This window comes from Macaca thibetana, chromosome 15 (assembly GCF_024542745.1).
Source record: "Macaca thibetana thibetana isolate TM-01 chromosome 15, ASM2454274v1, whole genome shotgun sequence".
In the NCBI taxonomy this organism is placed as follows: domain Eukaryota; kingdom Metazoa; phylum Chordata; class Mammalia; order Primates; family Cercopithecidae; genus Macaca; species Macaca thibetana.
In genome coordinates, this window is record NC_065592.1 from 105,395,647 (window position 1) to 105,418,499 (window position 22,853).

Sequence of the window (22,853 nt, forward strand, 5' to 3'; positions counted from 1 at the left end):
TTTTTTTTGAGACAGGGCCTCACTCTGTTGCCCAGGCTGGAGTGCAAGTGGCATGATCTGGGCTCACTCCAACCTCTACCTCCTTGGCTCAAGTAGTCTTCCCACTTCAGCCTCCTGAGCAGATGGGACTACAGGTGCACACCAGATCTGGCTAATTTTTGGATTTTTTGTAGACAATGGGTTTTATGTTGCCTCAAGAAAAATAACGTCAGGGTAATATTAAGTCTTTTATCAGTGACATGTAACTGATTTTAAAATGTTATATAGTGCTTCCTAGTTTAACCAAACTGGAGGCATGTTTTATATGATGGGCTGATGTCTCATGAATAACTGTGCCAAAATCCTCATTTCTGAGTGCACTGATGCAGTAGCTGTCTCAGGTCCCTTAGCTCCCAGATTGGGCCAACTCTCCTTATACCACACCCGGGACCCGGGAGGAATGGGGAAGTGGGCACAGCTTTCCCAGACTCTCGTTCCACCCTGAGGATAAAGTATTGCAGTAACTTTCTTCCTGCCTTCCAGACGCACTTGCATTCTTTCTGGAGCTCTAGTCAACCCTGACCTCTTCCTTTGTCATCAGCAAGGTCACAGGCCTGAGCTGCAAGTCTTAGCTGTTTCCAGAAGGGTCACTGTGTGATCCCACCTATATCTGAGGTCCTAGACTCCTCAGAGGAAGTCAGGTTCATGTGATCTAGGCTACTCAAGCCTGGGGCTGGGGCGTTTTCATATCCTGGGATGAGAGACTTGCTTCCTCTGGAAAGATCTTTATGGTTTACACAAATGCACAGACCGCTTAATAATAGTCTCTAAAATGTATACCTTAAAATGGCTTTGTACTTAGGGAAATTCCTAATTTAAAAAAAAAACAACTCATTTGATTTATATCACATTGTAAAATATAGTTTACTTTAAAATATGATCCTGAAGATTCCATCAGGCAGTGTTTAAGGGATGACTATGAAGTTTTAGCCCTTAACAGAGTATACTCAACTGGGTACTGTCTTTCAAAGCAGTCCCTGTCAATGTTTGTCCATTGATTCCATAGCAGCTCCCACTGCCCACCCTGCTTGAGAAGCCTCTTTGGAAGTTGCCTAGAGTCTACAGCACTCATCTGAAGGCCCTCCATGAGAACAACTCTTCTTTCTCTCTTCCACATAGATACTTTTGCATCAGCCCAAAGCTATTTGGACACAAGTGTGGTGAACACGGTAAGAAAAAAACAAACGAAGCAACAAAAACAAAAAGCAGGCAGTGCTGCATTAGACTGAAAGTGAAAGCTGGAAACTCTAAGCACCTATGAACCGCCAGGGCAGTGTTGGTTGCTTTCATCCACATGGTCTCCTTTGGTGTTCTGATGCTTGTGAGGCAGTATCCCTATTGACAATGACCCTAGCTTGGAGGGCTGAGAATTGCTGAAAGTGATGCTGTTTATAAATGGTAGAGTCAGGACCCACACATGGGTGTGGTCTGCCTGCAAAGTACATGTGGAATTTGGAGATGGGATTACCATCCCCGCTATAAAGGGCAATATGATCTGTGGCCAAGAGGGTTGTACAGGGTACTTAGTTACACAGATCACACTGATCTCCTTCTCCTCTTTCTTTTTTCTATGCAAGTATATAATCTATTTGTCTATATGTCTGTCTACCTTGGTAGATTGGGCTCCTTGAAGAAGGGATTACATTTTCTTCATCTCCATATCCCCAGTAACTTGCCAATGCCCAGTATACACCAGGGACTCAGTCGCTGTTTGTCTTATTTTCTTGTTCACTCTACTCTGACTTAGGACATGTCACTTTCTCCTCTTGACCTTCACATTCAGATGTGTTAATAGAAGTGGATAAAGATCACTCTAGCTTTAAAACACCCTCCAATATAGAGAGAACTCTGAAACCAGAAGCAGAAGCTGAGGAATGGTGAATAGAGCATTTTCCTTCACACAGTGGGCATTAGGGTGGTATCCTGTCCCTTGAATGCCTCTGCAGAATTTGACCCTAGTTTTTCAAACTGGACTCAAGAATGATCTTAGTGTTGGTGGTTTTGTGGTTTTCCTCGAGACTTTGTTATTAACAGAACAGCTTCTGGAAATCTGAAAAGAAAAAAAACAGGCAGTTTACGTATTAGTTTGGAATATGAAATGCATTTTGTCATGGTCTCCAGAGTCTGAATATGGATCTCCGTGGAGCTCTCCTATACTCTGCTACTGCTAACTCATACTACTAGAGAGAGAGCAGAGCCTGAAGATCAAAACACTTCTCAACTGCTGACACACTGCTGCAGTGTGGTCAGTTACTGATCTACCATTTATGAAGCAGGCCTACAGATGTGTGTGTTCTTCTGGGTAATTAAAATTGATAATTAATTAACAGGGCTGGTGCTAGGTAAACGTTATAGGTTAGAATCCCAAGTGTGGATTAATTTGCTCTCTTCACAGACTCCCTGCACTTAGCTCCAGCCTGCTGGTCTCCCAACATATGCTAACGATTACATGGGCAGGATCAAGGTCTCTTATTACCTTGTTTGAAAAACTGGAAACTCATCTGTTATTGCTGGTGGTTAGACACCTCCCCTAAGTAAAATATTAATTAAAGATATTAGGCTGGGTGCGGTAGCTCATGCCTGTAATCCCAGCACTTTGGGAGGCAGCAGCAAGTGGATCACTTGAGGTCAGGAGCTCAAGACTGGCCTGGCCCACATAGTGAAACCCCCTCTCTACTAAAAATACAAAACTTAGCCAGGTGTGATGGTGTGCACCTGTAATCCCAGCTACTCTACAGGCTGAGGCAGGAGATCACTTGAACCTGGGAGAGGGAGGTTGCAGTGAGCTGAGATCACACCACTGTACTCCAGCCTGGGCAACAGAGCAAGACTCCATTTTGGGGGGCAAAAAATAAATAAAATAAATATAAAATAAAAAAAGAAAAAGTCCCCAATTATTAGTTGTCATATTGTGACCCCCAAGAAGACATAACTTTTTATTAAATTTTAAACATAGATGTTTATTTTTACCTCAACATTTAAGCAATTTAACTTCAAACAACCCCCGAATTTGAGCTGAGAATGCAGAGTATATAAGCGTTTGTCAGCTAAATATTTTGCCTGCCATCAATAGTTACTCAACAAAAAAAGTGTTTTTTTAATAAAAAAAAAGAACACACAGCTAAATAGGGCAACTAAGAATTGAGTTTTATGTGTTATGATACAATAATGAATTTTAAACTTTCCAAAAGTACAATAACTGGTCTATGTTCTCGAGTATAAGTCTAGACAAATACAGTTTCTGGAAATAACTACAAAAGTCAACATTTATTGAGCATTTGTTGTGTGGTAGGCACACAGATTATCTGATTTAATCCTTAAAACAACCTGGGAGGTTAAGTACTATTAATATGTTGATTTTACAGATGATAAAATTCAAGGTTCAAACAGGGTAAATATTTTTGCAACGGCACAGACTTATCATAAGACAGATGCTGGGGGCCTGACTCCAGAACCTTAGAACTCTACAATGTAATAAGGTGAAAATAAATTTATTTCCAGAATTTCAGATACTGGCACTAGCATTTTTTTTTTTTTTTTGAGATGGACTCTCGCTCTGTTGCCAGGCTGGAGTGCAGTGGCGTGATCACTACAACCTCCGTCTCCCGGGTTCAAGCGATTCTCCTGCCTCAGCCTCCCGAGTAGCTGGGACTACAGGTGTGCGCCACCACGCTCAGCTGATTTTTGTGTTTTTAGTAGAGGTGGGGTTTCACCATGTTGGCTAGGATGGTCTCGATCTCTTGACCTTGTGATATGCCCGCCTCGGCCTCCCAAAGTGCTGGGATTACAGGCGTGAGCTACCACGCCCGGCCGTACTAATGCATTTTTAAAAATTAAAAGCAAGAGTATTTAAAGAAAAGGTAAATACATGGAATGCAATGCTATGAATGAAAATACAAGTGATTAAAAACTACTACTCCTCACCTTGTGAACCTGCCTTGGGTTATAGAAGGAAATTTGGATATTTCTGGATTTTACCTTATTATTTAATGGCTAACTGTATTATTTCTTTTATTTATTTATTTATTTTTGAGATGGAATCTAGCTCTGATGCCCAGGCTAGAGAGTGCAGTGGCACCATCTGTGCTGACTGCAACCTCTGCCTCTCGGGTTCAAGCAATTCTCTTGCCTCAGTCTCCCGAGTAGCTGGGATTACAGACGCACACCACCAGGCCCGGCTAATTTTTGCATTTTTAGTAGAGACGGGGTTTCACCATGTTGACCAGGCTGGTCTCGAACTACTGACCTCAAATGATCCACCCGCCTCGGCCTCCCAAAGTGCTGGGATTACAGGCGTGAGCCACCGCACCTGGCCTGTGTTATTTCTAGATAACATGTCATCCTGGCTTTGTGACTAATTTGATGCATAAGTGAGTGGCATAACTTGTCAGTCTGTTTTTAAATGTAACTTCTTAAAATACCAACAGCATTTAATTTATGTATATATGATACTGGCTTGTATCTGACGTGGCTATCAGAAAAGAAAGCAGAAAAATCAAACTTGCCTTTTTCACCGGGAGTATGGGGGCTTCTTTGACCAAATCGTGCGCGTGCAGGCTCCATGTGCTGGGAAGGGGCTGTCCGGCCACAGCCTGTCGGTTGCATCCTGCTCCTCTACAGAGGTTTCTCCAGAAAAAGAACAGATGGAGAGGTGAAAGTAAGTAAAAGCGGCACTTTAAAACTTTTGTGCTGGGTTTCTAAATTTATATTCTGAAAGGCATTAATCTCTTTTTGAAAATGTTTTATGCAAGCCTAATATACATACAGTATCAACCTCATTTTAGAAGCAATTACGACAGAGCTTAGGAACAGAATTTACGTAAACGACCTCCTTCCAGAAGATGCTACTAAACCAACAAGATTTAAATCCCTCTCCCTAAGAAGGGCAGGGCGACCCACTGCAAAGGCGCACGTTTCAGCCTGGCCATTCCGCAGTGGGAACGCAGGCTTTCCACGCTGCAACAGACCTGTGCTCTCAAGACAGTCTCTTCCGTGACGAGCAGGCGCTTAGGACTACCTGTACCTTCAGACATTATGGTGCGTTTGGCCATGTCATTTGTCATAGGTGTAAAAACCACTACAACCGAGAGCCCGAAGCTGCTGGGATGAGCACCTGCCGCGGAACTGCATTCTCGCGCTCCTTCCTGCTCTTTCCAAGAAGCCCGGCGCGGTCGGCCAGCATCCCGCTCCCCCGGACCCCGCAGTCAGTGTGGGCAGCAGGCCCAGAGCGGTGCGAGCCCACCGTGGCGTTAGAAAGGCTGCGTCCCGACGAGCAGAGTAATTCGGCCTCCGGCTCACCCTCAAAGCTCCATCTTATCGCCGCTTCCCTCAGGAGCAGGCGAGCTCTTCCCCAGGACCTGCTTCGCGGCTTCCCCTCGCCGGAGTACCGCCGGGCGGAGGCGGCGGCCTCTCTGGTCCTGCGGGGAACAGGCCGCCAGGAGGGGAGCGGCGGCCGACGGGCCTGAGGCGGGCGAGCGGCCTGTGGCCTCCAGGCGCGGCCTGCTCCGGCTCAGGCGCCCCCTGGATCCCGCCCCGGCCCGACTCCCGGCCTCCGCCTCCGCCGCAGCCGCCTCCGGGAGCCCCGAACCGCGTCCCGCCGGCGCCGCCTCTTCCGCCTGCTCGCCGGCGGGCCTGCGCGGGCCTGGGCGGCGTCCGCGCCGGGCGGGTCCGCTACGTCAGCGCCGCCCGCCCGCCCCGCCCCGGCCCTCAGCCTCGGCCTCGGCCTCGGCCTCGCAGCGGCGGCAGCGGCGGCGGCGGCAGGTCCCTCCCCAGACATGGCCCTGGGAGGCGGCAGCACATGGCGGCCGCGGCGGCCATGAGCGCGCCCCCGACCCGCCCCAGTCCCCCCTAGAGGCCGCCGCCCCCGCCCGCCCGCCCGCCCGCCCGCGCGCCACGGCCCCACCGCCCCCGGCCCCGCCGCCCCCCGCCCGCACCCGCGCCCGCGCCCCCGCCGCCGCCATGGGCGTGCAGGGCTTCCAGGACTACATCGAGAAGCACTGCCCGAGCGCCGTGGTGCCGGTGGAGCTGCAGAAGCTGGCCCGGGGCAGCCTGGTGGGCGGCGGGCGGCAGCGGCCCCCGCAGACCCCGCTGCGCCTGCTGGTGGACGCCGACAACTGCCTGCACCGCCTCTACGGTGGCTTCTACACCGACTGGGTCAGCGGCGGCCAGTGGAACCACATGCTTGGCTACCTGGCGGCGCTGGCCAAGGCCTGCTTCGGCGGCAACATCGAGCTCTTCGTCTTCTTCAACGGCGCGCTCGAGAAGGCCCGGCTGCACGAGTGGGTCAAGCGGCAGGGCAACGAGCGCCAGACGGCACAGCAGATCGTCAGCCATGTCCAGAACAAGGGCACCCCGCCGCCCAAGGTCTGGTTCCTGCCGCCCGTCTGCATGGCCCACTGCATCCGCCTGGCGCTCATCCGCTTCCACGTCAAGGTGAGGCCGGGGATCCGGGCGGGCCGGGGACCGGGGCCGCGCCGCACCCCTATGCCCCTTCCCAGGGCACAGAATGTCGCCCGGCCGTGGCGGCGCTGGGGGCAGCGAGCTCCCCCTGCCCTGGCTCGGGATAGCCGGGCCGGGCCGCAAGATGGATGGCCGCGGGTGCAGGCCGCGCGCTGCCCAAGCCCGCCTCCAGCTGTCCCTGTTCGGGGTCCACGGCCGCGTGGGGACACCTGAGGGCTGGGAGAGAGCACCGGACCAGAATTCGGAGGCGGCAGTGTCATCATCCCGAATATCCTTAGTTTTTTCCCGTCCTATGGGGGCGGGCAGGCTATCACTCACCTTCAACTTTGACAAAATATGACTCCCTTTTCTAATTTAGCCTGTTCTTTCCCAGCAACAGGTTCATCTTGGAAGCAAGCAGGATACAGAGTAATAGAGGGGGTTTCGCCAGGGCCCTCGGGGGCTGCAGATATCACTGCTGCCGCCGCCGCCCTTGCCAATGCTGTTAGCCCGGTGACAGCGAGACGTGTCTAAGGGCCAGTGCCCTGGCCTCTACTTCAGAACGCAGTGCCCTGTCCGTGTTCCTCTTAGTACAGGGTGTTTAGAGAATCTTTCTATGACTTTTTGTGTTAGATTTCAAAGAACCGTGCACTTTGACAGGATGGGATTTGTCAGTTCTGTGACTTCACGTCGGTGTGAAAGAGGTCTTTAAGGCAGTTCGGTTTTGTAGATCCCACGCGAAAGGAGTCCTTCAAAGTCAGGGGGCGAGCTACACGGGGCGTGAACTCGCAGGATTTATTTTTCGGGTGCACAGTAAGTATTCAGTGACCTTCAGCGGCGCCCTGACGGGTGGGTAATCAGAGCTCTACATCACCGGCCTCCTCTGGCCCTTTGGCAGAGGGTTCCGCAGCTGGCACTGGGCCAGAGGAGAACTTCAGGACCCAGCAGTGACTGTGGAGATAAGCACAGACATGATCCTGGACTTCACGTTCTGATTGCTTGCTTTTTTCATTGGTTTTCTTGAAAACAAATTTTGGGGGCCTTTTTGGTGTCTTAGCTCTCGCCACTCTGCCTTCCATCTTGTCATTCTTTGACATTTCCTTGAAACTGCTGGAGCTGAAAGTTTGTGAAATTCTGTCTTCGCGGTTGCCCCCGGTGCCCGCGAGGAGATGGTGGTAGTTAAGCCTAAAATGATAGCGGAAGTCCCACCCACGATCCGGTTGCAATTGGTGAGATGGTGTTTAAGTCGTGGGTGGAGGCGGCCGGCAGAGTCCCGATTGGCCCCTGCGCCTGGCAGACACACAGCTGCCATTCCTCTGGGAAGTTCGGGTGAGAGGAAGTGCCTGCCTAGTAATTTCTGAATCGGAGCCTGGGGCGCTCAGGGAAGTAAGGTGCTGCCATTTGTCTGAAGCGATCCATCTTCCTAATAGAGCGTAAAAGTGTTCAAAGTTTGGTCTTGTTCAGAGATGGAAAAGACTACTTAAAAGACAGGATGGGCTGCACTTACTTGCCTTTGGTAACCGCACAGCTATCTACTTAACTAGTCAGGCGAGTTTCAAGGGAACACTGTGAATATTACTTAGGATTAGAATCAGTGTGTATGCATATGGTCACTGTATCTTTAAAGAACTGTTGAGTTCTTTTTAATTCTACAGTTTCTTTATCTTTGCACCCCTTTGAATGCCTCGCACACCTAGTAGGTGCTCAGAATTCAGACCAATGTGTAAGTGTTTGGAAACTAGATTTAAGCTCCATTTCAGATCGTCTTTTTCACTTAGGTTTCTGGACACGGGATAATTTTGTCTATATTTTGCTTTTGCTAAGCTTTTAATTATTGAGCTAGGATCATATTATAGTGTAAATTGCACAAAATGAGTATTGTAATGACTCGATTACTTGGTGGTCTCTTAGCTGGCAACCTTACTTTTTTGAAAAGTGCCTGAGAGATTTAGCTACTAGAAATTTCTCAGCAACCAAGCAAGATGTCAGGAAGTTTGGGTACAATGTTGTGGGGGTTGGCGGGCGTGGGGGGGTGCCTTTACTTTCCTCACTGAAAAATCCTTTTAAGCTCTCTCACTCACGGACTGGTCTCTTTTTAGATGTAATTCTAACAAGCTTGGTTATCTATTTTCTAAACTCAGCTTGAGAAGAGGGTGAAGAGGAGAGTCTGCCAGAGGCAGGAGCACCATTAATAGCAAGAAGTGACAACAAGAGTGAAGATTTAAAAAGCTATAAAAAGCAAACATAATTCTGGGGCTATTTTAAGAAAAGGAAAACAACCCTATGTACTTCAGTGGTCCCTGAGGGTAGTGCAATGTGTATTCTGTAAGGATGATTTGGAGTCATAACAATTAATATTCAGCATTCTCTGTTTAAGGGATCGAAACAGCGTATACCACTTAATAAAATATACCCTTAAAATGGTTAAAAGGTTTAAAACCATGATGAGGTATCACTACAGGCCTATTAGAATGGCTAAAAGAGAAAAAAATTTGAGCAATACCAAGTGCTAGCAAGAATGCTGAGCAACTGGATCCTTACACATTGCTTGTGGGAATGCAGAATGGCACCGCCACCCCAGAAAACAGTGGCAGTTTCTTATAAAGTTAAGCATACATTTATCATACCATCCAGCAATTCCACTCCTGGGTATTTTCCTAATGAAGACTTTTGTTTGCGCAGAAACTCGTACTCAAATGTCCATAGCAGCTTAAATCATAATAGCCAAAACGTGGAAACAAAATATCTTTTAATAAGTGAATGGTTAAACTACTGTATAGCCATACTATAGAATGCTGCTTAGCAAGAGTAAGGAAGGTGTAGGTAACAACTTGCATGAATCTTTAATTAAGGTTTTATACTGAGTGAAAGAAGCCAGGTTCAAAAGGGATGATTATAAAACTATAGTGATGGGGACCAATTCAGTGGTGCTGAGAGTAGAGGAGAGGAAGGATGTACACATTAAGGGGACAGCAGGAGAGAGCTTTGTGGAGTGATGGAACTGTTCTGTATTCTGATGGTGGTGATGCTACCATACATTAAAATCAGAATGATTCATCCAAAGTAAACGTGTTAATTTTATCGTATGGTAATTTTTTTAAAATTAAGTAAAAACCACTGGCAAAGGAATTGACATGAACACTTCAGTATATATAATATTGGGTAAATGAGACATTTATGAAAACTTTAAGCATCTTACTGGTGCTTTCTCGTGTTTCGTAAATTGGCGGAGGGGCATAATTTCTTGTTACCCTTGCTTAGAGAAATCTTTTTTTTTTTTTTTTGAGATGAAGTCTCACTGTGTTGCCCAGGCTGGAGTGCAGTGGCGTGATCTTGGCTCACTGCAACCTCCACCTCCTGGGTTCAAGCGATTCTCCTGACTCAGCCTACCTAGTAACGGGGATTACAGGCGTGTCTGCCATCATGCCCGGCTAATTTTTGTGTTTTTGATAGAGACGGTGTTTCACCATCTTGGCCAGGCTGGTCTTGAGCTCCTGACCTCGTGATCCACCCGCCTCGGCCTCCCAAAGTGCTGGGATTACAGGTGTGAGCCACTGTGCCCGGCCAGGAGAAATCTTTTTTGACTTAGAGTTTATTTCATTTACAGAGTAATAATTGTATTTTTTGTTCAGTAGTAGTAATTGTATTTCTTTAACCATTAGAAGTTGGTCTACGTGGAAGGAGAGCCAGAACAATGAAAATAATAATAATACGTTGGCCTGTGTATTGACTAGTTTTGGATAGGTCCTGAAATAGCCTAATTTGAACTTGGTTTTAGCTAGTTACTTGGACAGTTTCCTCTTGTGTGCTTTGGGTCATTATAACCTTTGAAACTTCAGTAAATGACTTATGTTTATTTTAAAATCTTGGTCACTGGAGCTTTCATAAATGTTTCTGCTATATGACTTGTGGTATCAGTGTAAGGGTTTATAATGAAGTCCTTCAGATCTTCTGAATTTGCTTCCATTGGAGTTTTGTTAAATAATGCTCTTACATAAAATGGCGTTCATGCTTTAAGTCAGTGGAAGAATGTGAGGTTAGACTATGGTTTAGAATTTTCGTGGTTAGCATAATTACATGTTTGTATTTAGAGATGATTTCTCTTCATGTATACTTGATGGGGGAGAGAATGGTATCAGACCAGGTCCTTGCTAGGTCCTTTCTCACATATGCCATCTCATTTAATCCTCAGAGTGCTTTGTTACCCCATTTTACATGCGAAAAAACAGGATCTAGTGATTAAGTGACATCTGGGGACAAGTCATTAGTAACCTCAAGACGGAAGTGGAGTGCTAAAGTCAAAGTTCAGCTTCTTTGTGTAAGAATACTTTGTGGGTGTGCCTACCTACAATTCACCCTCAGGTCAATTATGATAGCTAACCGCTTCTACTATGTTTTCTAGTTAGGATAGGAATAGCCAAGCTTCTACTCAGAAGAAAAGTTTCTATTCAGAAGAAAAATGTCCATCAGTAGATCCTGAACGCTGACAGTATATCTTATTCTTAAGGACCTTTAATTGACTGGAAGATTTTTAAGATTAAAAACTGACCATATTGTACCTCAAACTAGTCATTGTATATATTTCTCTTATTGTACTACTTTTGTCACTAGTTTAATTCACATAGCATAGTGTCTTCAAGATTCATTCATGTTGTAGATTGTGTCAGAATTTCCTTAACTTTTAAGGCTGAATAATACTCCACTGTGTATGTGTACCACATTTTGTTTATCCATTCATCCACTGGTGGATGCTTGGGTTGCTTCCACTTTTTCACTATTGTGGAGACTGAATAATGCTTTTATGAGCATGGTATACAGAGAGCTGTTCGAGTTCCTGCTTTCGGTTCTTTTGGGTATATGCTCAGAAGTAGAATTGCTGGGTCATATGGTAATTCTCTGTTTTTCTTTTTAAGGAATTGCCATACGTTTTCCACAGTGACTGTGTAGGCCATATATTTTATGTCATAAGTTATATAATACATATTATTATAATATAGTTCTATTTTTTCACATTAATGTGATCACGCTATACGTTATTCAGCAGTTTGCTTTTTTATTTGTAAGAAGTCTTTCCATGTCTATACTTAGAGCTCTAAATCTTTTCAGTCCCTAAATAGTATTCCATAATTTATCCAACCCCGACAGATGGTGTACACATGGTGTATACATACAGTAGAGCCAAAGGTATGCACATTTTAAAAGCCACGTAGGGCCGTAGAGTCAACATTGCCAGACCTTCAGACTCTGCAAGAAAGCCAGAAACCCAGATTTTATTTAAAATTATTCCATTTTAAAAATGCCAAGTGAAGGAAAACTTGGTTCTAAGTTAGCTTCAGCTCTTGTGCCAACAATTTATTTGAGCACTGATCTTTATCAACAATTATCATGGTCATCGAAATCTCTTCCTTCTTTTTTTTTTAACTTTAAAATCAAACCTATCAGAAACCACTCTGTCTCTTCCTGTCTGCCTCCTTGAACCTTTTCCAGTGATCACAATGCTTCCATTTCCGGGGGTTACTGCAATATGATGTTTCCTTAATGCCACAATCCTCTTGGCCACTTCCATGGTATATTCTTTATTATGTACTTCTCAGTGTTACATCTTTTGAGGTGAGTGCTAACCACAAGTGTATTCAACATCTCACCATTTCCAAGGCACAGCCTCGCTGTCCTCAAAGACTTCAGCACCTGGTTTTACATACTTACATATTGTTTAGACTGTGTCCCATCAACACAGACACTGACTATTCCCATCTCTAATCTGGCATTCTGATTCTGCAACTGGAGTGAATTTCTAATTGCACTTTAGATACTCCAGAGCTTGGACTATATAATTAGTGAGAAAAGTGACCCCATCTTTAACACTTCTGAATGCTGTGTCCCCGTCGCCCCTTGCCACTCCCACCGTCTGTCCCCTGCTTGCCTTCTGCCATTTCTCTTTTCCCATTCTGTTGGCTTCCTTTTTAGCTATAACTAGCTTGAGCTTCATGATCACACACTTCAGAGTTACACCCTCTACCGCCATAGAGTCATGCTTGCTATTCCAGCGTCCCGTCCTCCCATTCCCTAGAATAATGACACACCAGGCCAATTCTGGCTCAGTAGTCTCCTACTTAACTGTTATACTCTTCCTTTTTTCCGGTACCCCCAACATTTGAATTCACCATATTTACCCAAAAGCTCTAAGAAATGCTTTGCAAACTGTTTGGTGGGTTGTGAAACCGAATTATTGGATGTTTGCCATTATTTAAAAATGACAGAGAATAAAATAGAATGAAATATAGAATGCAAGGCATATACTATAGGTCAATTCCTTGTTGTTACACTTTTGTATTCCTGTAGGTAGCAGTCAGAATGGCCTCTGCAGCCACCCCCGCTCTGCAGTGGAACTAATCTAGCACAGCTTTGGCAGGGTGGACGGCCACATCTTCAGGGAGGTCACTCTCCTGTTGGGACTTGAGCAAAACCATTAAGTCCAAATTCCTTGTTCAGACTTGTAGACCTTCCTGCGACCTGAACAAATTCATTTGACCTTACTTCATGTTTCACAATCCCTCTACTGTACTTTTTTAAATGTTCCCAACCCAGCTGCTCACTATGTCCCCAAGAAATATCCAGCTTTTGCGTATGTCATTCCCTCTTGTTTAACTACTGTACTGTGTCCTACTTTTGCTCATCAAAGTTTTACTTATACTTCAAAGCCCATGTCAAATGCCAGCCTTCTTCATGGAATCTCTTGATATTTGAAAAAGTGGACCGGGAATACACACACAGCATAGTGTGTGTGCAGTGGACATTCTGTAGTCTGTTGTATTGCACCCACCTGCATAGCTGCATATTTACCTTCCCCAGCCACCCGTAGTCTCCTTGAGGCCAGGGACTGTGTGTTTACTCCTCTTGTACCCCCTTATGCTTACCATAGGCACTCAACTCTAATCAGAATATTTGCTGCGTTCCATTATATAGCCAGACAGATTATTTCAAAATCTGGATCAATGGCCATTACTTAAGATTTGTTTTTTTTTTTTTAATCTTAAATTTCTCATACACTCTTTTCTGACTGGTTCCCAATGGTGATTAATTCTCCTTTCAGCAAACGCTTGAGTGCCTGTTAATGCCCAGGCCTGGAGGAGTGAACAGAATAGGAAAGGAAGGAAACCGTTAGGGAACCTATAGCCTCTGGGTTGAAGAGGTTCATTTAAATCCTTTTTTTCTTGTTTGGAACTTTCTTTGATACTGTAGAACAATATGTTTACTCAGTGAAGACCTGTGAGTGGCTCTCAAGTAGGGTTAACAGTTGAGACATTTGGCAGGGGACATTTGGCAGTGCCTGGAGGCATTTTTGGTTGTCACAGCTGGGGGAGGATGTTAACTGAAGGCATCTATTGGGTGGAGGCCAAGGATGCTGCCAAACATTCTACAGTGCACAGAACAGCCCCCATAGCAAAGAATAATCTGGCCCAAAATACCAGTAGTGCCAAGGTAAGGAAATTTTGGTATGAGCAAATCAAAAAATTCTAAGCTTTATCCTTTGTAAAGTCATATAAATGTTTGCAATAGAGATGTCCAAGTATACCAGGAAGAAAGTAATCAAAACCACAACTTAATTTTCTGAATCAAAATATACACAAGTATACTTCCTCCTATGTCTAACATATTTAGATCGACATTGTTCTTCATTTTAGTTTTCTGAGATTTATATGAATAGGAAGAAACTAATTAACACATATTACACATTGCAACCTTAATAAGCACTACACTGTAGGAATAAATGTCAAATATCGCGTAATATGCAGAAGAGAGATTTTAGGATTTGAAAAATTAGACTACTTTCCAGTAGATTTATAGGCACAATTTTCTAAATAAACCAGGCATTTAAATGAATCACAGTTCAGATAAAAATATTCTTAAATTCTCTAAATGTCTCCATATAGTTCACCATTTATTTCATTTTTGCTTTTTTTTTTTTTTTTTTTTTAAATTCAAAGTCTCACTCTGTTGCCCAACCTGGAGTGCAGTGACACGATCTTGACTGACTGCAACCTCTACCTCCTGGGTTCAAGCAATTCTTCTGCCTCAGCCTCCTAAGTAGCTGGGATTACACGCCATGCCCAGCTAATTTTTCTATTTTTAGTAGAGATGGGGTTTCACTATGTTGGCCAGGCTGGTCTCAAACTCCTGACCTCGTGACCCACCTGCCTTGGCCTCCCAAAGTGCTGGGATTAAAGGTGTGAGCCACTGCGCCTGTCTCCATTTTTGCTTATTTTTATGTTTTCTCTAGAAGTAAATCTGATGAAGACCTTGCCTGTTATCCAGCTCTTGGAACGGTACTTGGTGTGTAGTACATGTTCAGAAAATATTTGATAAATGGATATGAATCACTAGTTACAGGCAAGGAAGTGTGATGACAGAAAGATGGTAGGAAGCAGAAGTTTTAAAGTCCCCATAGAGTTAATTCCAAAATCACTGGTGTCAGCTTGGCCACCTGGTGCAGAGCTTTTATCTTTGAATAAGCCTTTTATGCTTCTTAACTTAGGAGATGTGTTGAGGGCATAAAAGGGGTGACTGCTTAGGGAAATGGGCTGCATTTAGCCACCTTTCCTCTTGTTATACCTGGCTTTATCACACATTGTTTCTAGGCATCTTAGGGAAAAGTGTAGAGTTGAACTTGACCCACTGCAATATTTGCAGAGGTGATGGTCAGTCTGCATTATAGAGTTTAGGATCCGTGATTTAGAAACAGTACTTTTGTGCTCCAGTCATTTGGCCTTTCTCAGTTGTCTCTAGAATCAATTAACTTTCTTGAAAGGATGAATTTACCATGTTGGTGTTTTACTGGTTAGTGCAGGGAAGTATACTAGAGGGTTTATTGCTGGAGGGTTGACTTGACAGGTCTGAAGTGCATCGTTCATCCTCTGAGCTGGAGCATATTTATGAACAGTAGTAACAAGCCAGCCCAGACTGTTGGAGGGGGTCACTGGGCTCCATGGATGAGATGTTTTAATTTCCTGGACCTATGAAGAGTTTGCAAGTGTTACTATCTTGAAATAAATAGTATCAACCTGAGGTTCTTTTTCCTAAATTATGAAAATTGAAATTTTATGTTTTATATTTTGGAATGATATTTTAATAAGAATGATGTTACTAGGATTTAGCTGAGTCATTAGATTACTAGAGTAGGCTAAATAGATTATGAATACAAATTATGTGGGTGTGTCCTCCTTTTATCATTTTATTTTTTTATTTTTAAAGTTTGTAAAGTTTAATTTGCATTTCTTTCATGACATCCACTCCTTTATTGTTATTATTATTGTTAATATTTTTAGAGGGAAAAATCAAACAGTTTTACAATTTGAGCATCCCAAATCTGAAATGCTCCAAAATCCAAAACTTTTTGAGCACCAGCATGATGCACAAAGGAAATGCTCACTGGAGCATTTTTGATTTTTGATTTTTGAATTTAGAATGTTGAACTGGTAAGCATAATAACAAATATTCCAAAACCTGAAAAAGCCTGAAATCCAAAACACTTCTGGTCTTAAGTGTTTCAGTAAAGGACACCTAACCTGTGTTATTGAATAACCATTGAACCAGACTGTGATCACATCACAAGCAGTGTGTGCAAAAGAGATTGCAAAAGCAAAAAAGAAGTATCACCCTTTGATACAGCCTGGCAGATACAAACTATTACATACATGCTATTTGTCGTTAGTCAAAGGAAAAGGAAAACTCTCCCTTTTTATAAGTAGGAAGTTAATTTTGGAGCCAAGCACCTAGGCCTTCTGAGAAGACAGGGAGATACCCTTCTTTTTATTATTATTGTTAATTAAAATTGTGGTAAAATACGCGTAACATAAAATTTACCAACTTAACCATTTTTAAATGTATAGTTCAGTGGCATTAAGTGTATGTGTGTGTGTATATATATATATATATATTTTTTTTTTGAGATGGAGTCTCACTCTGTCACCAAGGCTGGAGCGTGGTGGTGTGATCTCAGCCCACTGCAACCTCTGCCTCCCGAATGCAAGCGATTCTCCTGCCTCAGCCTCCTGAGTAGCTGGGATTACGGTGTGCGCCTGCCACCACACTCGGCTAATTTTTGTATTTTTAGTAGAGATAGGGTGTCACCATCTTGGCCAGGCTGGTCTTGAACTCCTGACCTCAAGTGACCTACCACCCTCGGCCTCCCAAAGTACTGAGATTGGCATTAAGTATATTCACATTGTTGTTTAACCACCACCACCACCACCATCCATCCCTAGAACTTTTTCCTCATCCCAAACTGAAACTATGTACCCGCTAAACTGTAACTCCCCAGTCCTTCTGTGCCCCAGCTCCTGGTAACCACCATCCTACCCTCTGTCTCTGAAGTTGTGTACTCTATGAACGTCATATAATGAGATCGTACAGTGTTTGTAATTTTGTGTCTGGTTTATTGCATTTAACACAATGTCTTCAAGGTTCATACGTGTTGTAACGTGTCAGAATTTCCTCCTGAAGGCTCAGTAACATTCTGTTGTATTGGGTAGACCACATTTTGTTTATCCATTCATCAGTGGATAGACACTTGGGTTTCATCCTTTCTGTCATTGTGAATGGTGCTGCTGTGAACATGAGTGTACTGACATCTCTTTGGACCCATTCTTTCAACCTAGAAGTGTAATTGCTGTATCATAGGGTAGTTCTGTATTAAGTTTTTTGAGGAATCACCATACTATTTCCCAAGAGGCCACACGGTTTTACATTCCCACCAGCAATGCACAAGGGATATATTTTTCTCCACATATTCTTGTTGACACTTATTTTCTTTTTTTAAAAATAGTAGCCATCCTAATGGGTGTGAAGTATACATGTCTCATTGTGGTTTTGATTTATATTTCTGTAATAATGAGTGAAGCTGAGCATCTTTTCATGTCCCACTCCCTTATTTTAATAAATGTTTTCCTTGTTTTTAAGATCGCCGTACCCAATTCTCATTTATTCTAAACGAGATGTGTAAGATAAGCTTATTCAGCTATGATTTCGCCTTACCTGAAGAGCGAGAGTTCTTTTTAGAGGCATTGCTGCTATGTGTCATAACATTTAAATTCCCCTTCAAACAGCAACAAAACTCTGCCACCAAATTGGAGTTGACTTTTTTTAAATGTTCTCATTCTTTAGTTGGACTAGAGTAGGGAGCAGAAGCTTCAGCGTTAGTTTTTCCCACCTCAGAGCTATGGACTGCCCATTGGGAAGAGGCCCCAAACTGCCTTTGTGGTAGTTGTTTTTTAAAACAAAATAATTTAGGTGGACCTATACGCTCTTATGATCAGGTTGTTTTATATCTTCTGAATCAGATAGCGGGCTGGAGGATGTGTCACGTTGTTCCCTGAACTGGTGTAAAATTATTCTGAAGAAAAGCCAGGTTAACGGTGTTTTCCTAGTGTCAGAAAATCTATGTATGAGAACCCATAGCATTTCAGGTCCTGTGTGAAAAGCATAAAGAAACCTTTTTACGCAGCTTCCCTAAAAGTACATAGGAACTGACATTTGTCCAGTGCTTATTATTTGTGAATGCTTCTGAGCTGTTTACATGTAGTATGTTTAATCATCGCAGCTACCCTATGAGATAGAGGAATACCATTATTCTTACAGATGAAGAAATGGAAGTACAGAAAGTGTTAAAGTAGGCAGTGGAGTTCACCCAGCTGGTGCCAGAGACACAAACCTCATTGTAGAAGTGTTTCTTCACTGGAGACTAGGAGTAAGTAACAGTGTTAAGTTTTTTTTCTTATGGGGTCGTCCCGTAGCTGTGTTTCAGAATTAATAAACAATTATACTTGCCAAGTAAGCTTGGGAGTTTTTTAGTCATTATTCTTAGTAAAAGTCCTAAGTTTTGATATATCTGCCTTTTTAATGATGAAATGTAAATCTAATGAGATAAAAAGATTTACCTAGGAATATTTGGTAAATTTAGAGTGGCATAAAATCATCATCTTAAATGAAGTACAGAGTACTTTCTTGAGACCAGAAATGGGCCCTTTTGCCACTTCTTAAACTTCTTAACACTAATAACACCTACCGCATTTCTTGGGGAGGGGTAGGCAGGGAGGAAGAAGCTGGGAAGTGTTGTGCTTCCCATGCTGGCTGCCCCAGGTTAGAGTGTTCTATTGGACACTGGCCCCCTCATCACTTCACAAGCGATGAGAAGCAGAATGCTCCTCGGGGTTGTTTACAGAAGGAATTTGAGAGTTTCACTTCCTTGATCTCAAAGCTGGCATTTTGATAGAGTGGAAATGGTAGCCCTGACAAAAATTAATCAAGGCCTGGTGCTTTTGAAATGGCAGATACTTTCAGTGGCTACTAGCCTGGGACTTTCAGTAAGGAGGCAGCTCATAGTTCGAAGTCTGATTTACCTCCGGTGAGTGACTTTACCCCCTTTCAAGGGCTACCTGTAAGTAAGTGTTTTCAGGGCTTAATTTTTTACGTCATTTTGTTCTTCGAGGGGGTTCAAAATGAAATAATTTCAACATTGTGTTTAATAGTTTTAACTCACTTCTGAAATTAACATTAAGAGCTGGAAGTACACATTTCATTATATTATGCCCAGTCCAAGCCAGGTGTTGGAAGGCCAGGGAAGAGAAGAAGCAGATACGTAAGAGTGAGAGAGTAGCTTAGTACAGGAACAGGGAAAACAGGAAGGCGCTTCAGAAGACCAGATGAACAGCATGGGAGCTCAAGTCTGTCAGACCCTGAATCCCCAAAGCTTCAGCCTGGTACTTAATGTTTATTCTTAATTAAATAACTGCCTCGTAAGTTATTTTGATGCAACCCGGAATCTTTTTTCCATTCCCACCCGAACGTTGCATTGTATCATCTTTTTACCCCTGCTCATATCCTTGACCAGATTTTTAACCAGACTTTCCATGATTTAAATCTTAAGGAATTGTCTATTGGGCCTCTTACGAATATTCTTAGTAGTTTGACTGCATTTATTCACTCATAAATTAATTGGTAACCAAATTCCATACTTTGTAGGTTTTCCTGTTTCTTTCAACTGGACTATCTGTGGGAAGTTTTCTGTTTTTATGTAATAGGCTTTTTGAAACTTGCATTTAGGCCAGGATTTATTTTTCCCGTGTCTGTTATACTTTGTTCATCTAATAAAGTGGTTTGAAATAGTCTTTCAGCTGATGTCTTGTCTTCTAGAATATTGACTTTTTTTTTTTAGAAAAATGAACTTATTTGGAATAATTTTATAGAGAATTTGCAAAGGTAGTAGAGACTTCCCCAATATCCTTCACTCAGCTTCCAGGGAATGTTCACTTCCTGCTAGCTGGCACAGTGATCTAAACCAAGAAACTAGCCTGGGTAGACTACTGTGAACTTCATTATGGACTTCATTTGGATTCCATCTGTTTCCCAGCAGTGTCCTCTTCTGTTCCGGGACTCTGGTCAGGACCTCTGGTATCCTCCATCCCCTGTCTTCTGGCACAGCTTCTGTTTGTCTTTGGTGATCTTGACACTTTTGAGGAGTACTAATCAGGTGTTTTGTAGAATGTCTCCAATTTGGGTTTGTCTGATGCTTTCTCTATATTAAATTATGGCTGTGTGTTTGGGAGAAGACTAGCCCAGAGGTGTAGGGCACTTCTCAGCACCCACATGGCACATGGCATTGACTTGGCTTAGCACTGGACAATGCCAACCTTGGTTGCTTGGGTAAGGAGCTGTCTGCAGGTGTTTGCTCTGTAGTGACCAGTTTTCCTTTCGCTCATTTGTAACATCCTCATCCTTTGGAAGCAGTAATTAAGTCCAGCCCACATTCAAAGGGGAGAGGGTTAAACTCTACCTGTTGGGGAGAAAACTATATGGTATTATTTGAATTTTTCTGTAGGGAAAATGTGTCTCTTCTCCCTTCATTTATTTAATCACTTATTTTTATCATTATGGGCTCCTGTCCTCTTTCTAGGGTCATAATCAATTCACTTGGGGTTATATCCAGCTCTGCCTTATCCTTGCTCACATTGTCCTGGCTCTGGCTGTGGGAGCTCTCTTGGGTTGGCCTGTGTGACACATGCCATCCTTTTGTTTTGGGAGTGCTTCCTTGCTTTCTGGACCTACAAGATGCTTTAGGTGCACCTTGTGTTTTCCTGCTCCAGTGTCAGCTGTCTCCAAAGAGAAGCCCTGGTTCTTTGTCATGGAGAAGGTGCCTGGAAACCTTGGTCTGGGTGCTGGTGTGGTCCTGCTGCTGGGGTGTCTCTGTGTCTGGGCCCTCATAACTGACAGCTTCAGGTGCTCCTGCTGCTTGGGGGCCCCTGTGAGGAGATCTATGTGGACACCAGATCTTCCATTGTTTCTGTACCCACCTATGTGTGCATTTTCGCCTGAATACCAGTTCTCACTGATGTCTCATGGCTAATCCAGCACCATGAGGTTCATTCTAGCCTTCTCCTTTTGCAGATTATTTGTAGTTTCTCTGACAGTGAGGACCTGGCTCATATAGCATTTGCTTTAACCCTAGTGTTCCTGCAAAGTCATTTCAGAATTGTTAATGCAGATTCTGGGAGGCATGCTTAAACAAGTGGAGTACACTGGTTCCCAGGTACTCAAGCAGTTTCAGTGAGGCTATTTCATACATTTTATAATACAATTGTATACATTTGTCAGTCTGCATTCTACCCTGGCATCCCCTGACACCCTGGTTGATTTGTTTTTTCATTTGCATACATTAAAGTTTATTCTGTGTGTTGTACAATTGAATGAGTTTTGACAAATGCAGAGTCATCTTGTTCCTACCACCCCTAGGCAATTGACTTTTAACTCTTTCATTCAGAGTTTTTTCTGATTTTCTTTGCCAGATCTGCTGTCACCACCGCCCCCCGCCCCCCCATTTCCCCCATTGAGTAACTGCGGAACTACACTTCCATACTTCCATTATTCACCCATGGAAAAGGACATCCTCTCTGTTACTCTTGTGGTTTTTAATGCCAGGTTGCACTTCCTCAGATGAAAGCACAATTAATTTTAACGAGAGGGAAGAGTTCTAGAATTTTAGAAGTTGAAGGAATATAGAGATCTGTGAGATTTTACATTGGTTGTTGGGGAGGTTGTCCTGGCAGGTTGGGTATCTGGGGCAGAGCTGGAGCATGGACTCTGATTTACGCCCCCCTCCCGCCCCCCCCACCCTCTTTACTCAGGAGACTTGAGAAAGGAAAGATGGGCTGAGGGCAGCTTGGGAGAGGTCCTACCTTTGCTGCAGGTGTGAAGCTGTGTTCATGGGTGTGGTCCTTTATTTTTTGTTTTAGGACACAAATTCTAGCAGTTAGATGTTTGTTTAATGCTCTGTCTGGTTTTGGGAAGGATTATGGTATTGTTAATCATTTGCAAATTAGAGTTGTACTGAATTATTAATAGTTCAATCACTTTGCTTTTTAATGCCAATCTAAAATCAAGTGTTCTGAGCAAATAGGTGATTCTGTTATGGGTGGAGGAAGGAGGTAATTGTGAAAAGCCCCACATGCCACCTTTGTTTTTTTGGTTTTTTGTTTCTTTTTTTTGAGACGGGGTTTCACTCTTGTTGCCCAGGCTGGAGTGCAGTGGTGTGATCTTGACTCATTGCAACCTCCAGCTCTCAGGTTCATGAGATTCTCCTGCCTCAGCCTCCTGAGTAGCTGGGATTATAGGCGCCAGCCACCACACCTGGCTAATTTTTTTGTATTTTTAGTAGAGTCGGGGTTTCACCATCTTGGCCAGGCTAGTCTCGAACTCCTGACCTCAGGTGATCCACCCACCTCGGCCTCCCAAAGTGCTGGGATTACAGGCGTGAGCCACTGCGCCCGGCTACAACCTTTGTTTTATAAGGTTCTACTGGATATTGGCCTGTACTGAATAGACTGTATCTTACTAGTTTTATTTGCTAATTTAAGGACTCTTTGGGGAACCATCAAATGCAACACCAAAACTGGGGCAGTTTTTAATTTTTTTTGGTGCTTGCTGGCTGCCAGCACCAAGCTAGACCCTTGATACAAAGATGCGTAAGCTGTGCCCCTTGTCCTCTTGGAGAGACATACATGTAAAAGAACAGTAGTTTGCCTGGAGTGCTGTAACAGAGAGATGACCAGAGTGTAGGTATGGTTTATAATAGTACTTCCTCAGCTTTTTGTTAGGTTTTTTTTCTTTTAAAAAGGAATTTTTAAAGCATAATTCAACCACCCTGATTACAACTATGTTGGCCTTTGCCTTTTTCTTTGCAGCCTTTTACCACGAACGAAGTTTTATATAGTTGTGTATACACGATATTGTATTCTGAAATGCTTTTGTTTAATACTTTACCTGAAGCTTTTTCTGTTTCTCCATAGTACAGTGTAGTGACTGTGTCTATCTCTGTAATTTAT

At 43.6% G+C, this 22,853-nt stretch overlaps 3 protein-coding genes across 9 annotated transcripts in view; 1 reads left to right on the forward strand and 2 right to left on the reverse strand.

The window, feature by feature from the left end:
- NINJ1 (ninjurin 1) overlaps window positions 1-22,853 on the reverse strand; it is an 868,176-nt gene that overhangs the window by 320,409 nt on the left and 524,914 nt on the right. The window lies entirely within an intron of this gene.
- On the reverse strand, window positions 885-5,681 carry FAM120AOS (family with sequence similarity 120A opposite strand). Its single transcript, XM_050761594.1, has 3 exons — window positions 5,153-5,681; window positions 4,545-4,665; window positions 885-2,089 (listed from the first exon to the last, which is right to left on the reverse strand). Exons 1-3 carry the CDS (start codon window positions 5,167-5,169, stop codon window positions 2,003-2,005), a joined length of 225 nt encoding a protein of 74 aa, XP_050617551.1. The 5' UTR covers window positions 5,170-5,681; the 3' UTR covers window positions 885-2,002.
- Window positions 5,763-22,853, forward strand: part of LOC126937819 (constitutive coactivator of PPAR-gamma-like protein 1) — a 115,162-nt gene continuing 98,071 nt past the window's right edge. For 2 of the 5 annotated variants that reach the window (XM_050761575.1, XM_050761577.1), the window contains exon 1: window positions 5,763-6,471. In XM_050761575.1, coding sequence (XP_050617532.1) covers window positions 5,998-6,471 — 474 coding nt within the window. In that variant the 5' untranslated portion in view covers window positions 5,763-5,997. Of the gene's footprint in view, window positions 6,472-16,470; window positions 18,224-22,853 lie in introns of those variants that run through there. The other 3 variants (XR_007719861.1, XM_050761576.1, XM_050761578.1) reach the window with 2 other exon arrangements.